Genomic DNA, 3,551 nt, shown 5'->3' with positions numbered 1-3,551 from the left:
GGGGGTGTCCCGGGGGTGTCCCCGGGTGGGGGGACCCGGGGCAGGACTGAGGGGTTCCGTGGGGATCCCCGAGGGGGTCCGGAGGGGGGGAAGGGTCAGGGCGGAGCATGGCCAGGCGGCCCCCGGTGAGTCACCGTGACCGCCCCGTGCCCCCCCCGCGGCCCCCCCGCTGGTTCGTCCCGCCCCCGCCGTGCCTATCCCGGGCCGGGCCGCGCCCCGGCACTGCCCGTTCCGCTCCGCTCCGCTCCGGACCTGCCACGAGCACGGTGAGTGCGGGGGGGCCCCACCCTGTGCCCCTCTTTGGAGGGACCCCATCAGTGCATCCTGGTTTGGGGGCTTCATTCCTGCACCTCATTTTGGGGAGACCCCATCCCTGCACCCTCTTTGGCGGGGCTCAGTCCCGCACCTCATTTTGAGGGGTCTCAATCCCTGCACCCCACTTTGGGGAGGCCAATCTCACACCCCTCATTCAGAGGGGACTCCATCTCTGCACCTCGTTTTGGGCGGAAGACTCAATCCTGCACCTCATTTAGAGGGGACCTCAGCCCTGCACCCCCTTGATAGGGGGGCTCAATCCTGCACTCCACTTGGGGGGGGATCAATCCCTGCACCTCATTTTGGGGGGACCCCATCTCTGCAGTCCCTGTGGGGCTCAGTCCTGGCCCCCGATTTGGGGGGGGTCCTATCCTTGCCCCCGATTTGGGGGATCTCAGTCCTGCCCTGCGATCTGGGGGGTCGCAGTCCTGTCCCCCGATTTGGAGGGTCCCACCCCTGCCCTCGATTTGGGGGTCCCATCCTTGCCCCCGATTTGGATGGGCTCAATCCTGCCCCCCGATTTGGAGGATCCCATCCCTGCCCTAGATTTGGGGGTCCCATCCTTGCCCCCGATTTGGATGGGCTCAACCCTGCCCCCCGATTTGGAGGGGTTCCATCCCTGCCCCTGATTTGGGGGGGCTCAGTCCTGCCTCTCATTTTTGGAGGCGAATCCGCGGGCAGAGCCTCTTCCTGTTTCGGGGGCCGCGCTGGGTGTGGCCCCGTGTCTCCCCCCACCGTGTCCCCCCCTGTGTCCCCCCTCTTGCCCCCCAGCCGTGTTCCCTTCCTTTAGGGGGGGAAATTGTCAGCCTTTGGGGGGGATGTCACCCTTTTTGGGGGGGATGTCACCCTTTTTGGGGAGGATGTCACCCTTTTTGGGGGGGTGTCACCCTTTTTTGGGGGGTGTCACCCTTTTTGGAGGGGCGTCACCTTTTTTGGGGGGGTTGTCACCCTTTTTGGGAGAGTGTCACCTTTTCTTTTGAGGGGGGGAAAGCCCCCCCAGCGATGGGCAAACCCCACCCAAGGGAGGGGTTCCAACCCCTCCCCGTGACTCATCGGGGGTCCCCAGGGTGCCTCGGGGCGGGGAGTGGGGAGGGACACGGGACACACCCTCAGGACGTGTGTCCCCCCCATCTCCTCCCTCCTGCCCCCCCTTTTTGTGGCCAGAGCTGAGTCATCCCCGAGTCATTCCCGGCTAATTCCCGGTGGCTGGAAAACCGCTCATCCGTCTAATGAGCGGTGCTGGGCTTGGCGGGGCGGGTTGGGGTGCCCAGGAGGGGGTTTTGAGGTGCCTGGCCGAGCTGTGCCCCCCATCCCCCCCGTGGCCCTCCCAATTTGTCCCATCTGTGTGATGAGCGGGGCCAGGCTCAGCAAGAGGGGAAGTTTGAGGTACCCAGGGCAGGGGTTTGGGGTGCCCAGGTGGGATTTTGGGGTGCCCTGCTGAGCTGTGCTGCCCCCTGTGCCCCCCTAGACCCCAGGATGCCGTCCCAGATGGAACACGCCATGGAGACCCTCATGTTCACCTTCCACAAGTACGCGGGGGACAAGGACCACCTGGCCAAGGAGGACCTGAGGGCCCTCATGGAGAAGGAATTCCCAGGATTCCTGGAGGTGGGGAAGGATCCGGGATGGGGGGGACACCAGAGTACCTGGGGGGGCCCTATAGATCTCTGGGGTCAGCTCCCTTAGAACCTTGGGATGGGATCCCACAGAACCTTGCGATTTGATCCCACAGGACTCTGGGATTAGATTCCATAGAACCCTGGGATTGGATCCTGTACAACCCCAGGAGTGAATGCCATAGAGCCCTGGGATTGAATCCCATAGAGTCCTGGGATTGGATCCCATCAAATTCAGGGATTGAATTCCACAGAACCCTGGGGCTGGATCCCTCAGAACCCTGGAATCAAACCCCACTGATTCCAGGATGGAATCCCAGAGCACCCTGGGATCAGATCCCACTGAACCCTGGAATTAGGCACCCCAGGATCGGATCCCAGAGAACACCAGGGCTTGGCCCCACAGTACCCCAGGATCAAATCCTACAGCACCCTGGGATCAGATCCCAAAGCACCCCTGTGCTCCTAGAGATCAAAGCCTGGAGCACCATGGGATCAGATCCCATAAAGCTGGGATTGGGTCCTATTTCAGCCCGGATCAGCCCCTAAAGCACCCCAGGATCAACCTCTGCCAGGATGGGCCCCCCACTCACTCCCTGTGCCCCCTGTGGGTGGATGCTGAGCCCCCCCGGGTGGGTGCTGACCCTGTGCCTCCCCCTTGAACCAGTGAGACCCCCTGGCCCTGGAGAAGATTCAATTCCCAATCCCTGGAGAAGATCTTCCCTGGAGAATATCTTGAAAGATCCCAATTCACACACACACACCATGGGCACCCCATGACACCCCCTGGGTGGCTGACCCCGTACCACTCCTGAAACAGCGGGACCCCGTGGCCCTGGAGAAGATCCTTTGGGATGTGGAGCAGAGCCGGGATGGGTGTGAGGGGTCCCCAATGACCCCCCTGCCCCTCGTACCCCCCTGGGTGGGTTCTGACCCCCCTGGATGGGTGCTGCCCACAAACCTGGGTTGGTGCTGACCCCGTTTTCCCCCCCAGAACCAGCGGGACCCCATGGCCCTGGAGAAGATCCTGAGGGACGTGGAGCAGAGCCGGGATGGCCGGGTGGGCTTCCAGGGTTTCTTCTCGCTGGTGGCCGGGCTCACCATCGCCTGCAACGATTACTTCGTGCTGCACATGAAGCAGAAGGGCCGCAAGTGAGGGGGCACCTGGGGGTGCTGAACCCTCCCCCAAGGGGTGCTGACACCCCCTCACACCCCTGGGTGGTGCCTTAACCCACCTCTCCCAGGTCCTGCCTTAACACTTCAAGGTCAAGGTTTTGCTCCCACCACCCCCCTGGGTGCTGCCCCCCATCCTGGGGTGCTGAGCCCCTCGAGGGGTGATGCCCCCTCACCCATGGGGTGCAGCCCTCACCCACCCCTGGGTGCTGCCTTGACCCCCCAGAGTGCTCCCACCCCCATTCTGGGGTGTTTCCCCCCACCCCTGGGTGCTGCCTTGACCCTCCCCCTTGGGTGCAACCCCCCTCCACGCCCATGGGGGCACCCCCCCACCACCTAAGGGGTCCTGCCCTGACCCCTTTCCCCCCCCAGGGGTGCTACCTTGACCCCCCCACCCCAAGTGTTGACAACCTCCCTTAAATAAAGATGTTTTGTATTACACTGGAA

General features: G+C 63.4%; 1 protein-coding gene across 1 annotated transcript; it reads left to right on the top strand.

Annotated features, from left to right (window-relative positions):
* Window positions 1–227: 227 nt before the first annotated feature.
* S100A10 (S100 calcium binding protein A10) lies at window positions 228–3,188 on the top strand. The gene is made up of 3 exons (XM_027909285.1): window positions 228–266; window positions 1,784–1,923; window positions 2,926–3,188. The coding sequence occupies exons 2-3, from the start codon at window positions 1,792–1,794 to the stop codon at window positions 3,085–3,087; spliced, it is 294 nt and encodes a 97-aa protein (XP_027765086.1). The 5' UTR covers window positions 228–266; window positions 1,784–1,791; the 3' UTR covers window positions 3,088–3,188.
* The last annotated feature ends 363 nt before the right edge of the window (window positions 3,189–3,551 follow it).

This window comes from Empidonax traillii, unplaced genomic scaffold, assembly GCF_003031625.1.
Source record: "Empidonax traillii isolate 1590-97213 ecotype Southwest subspecies unplaced genomic scaffold, ASM303162v1 scaffold2029:size96749, whole genome shotgun sequence".
Classification (NCBI taxonomy): domain Eukaryota; kingdom Metazoa; phylum Chordata; class Aves; order Passeriformes; family Tyrannidae; genus Empidonax; species Empidonax traillii.
This window is presented reverse-complemented; position numbering and strand designations above follow the sequence as displayed.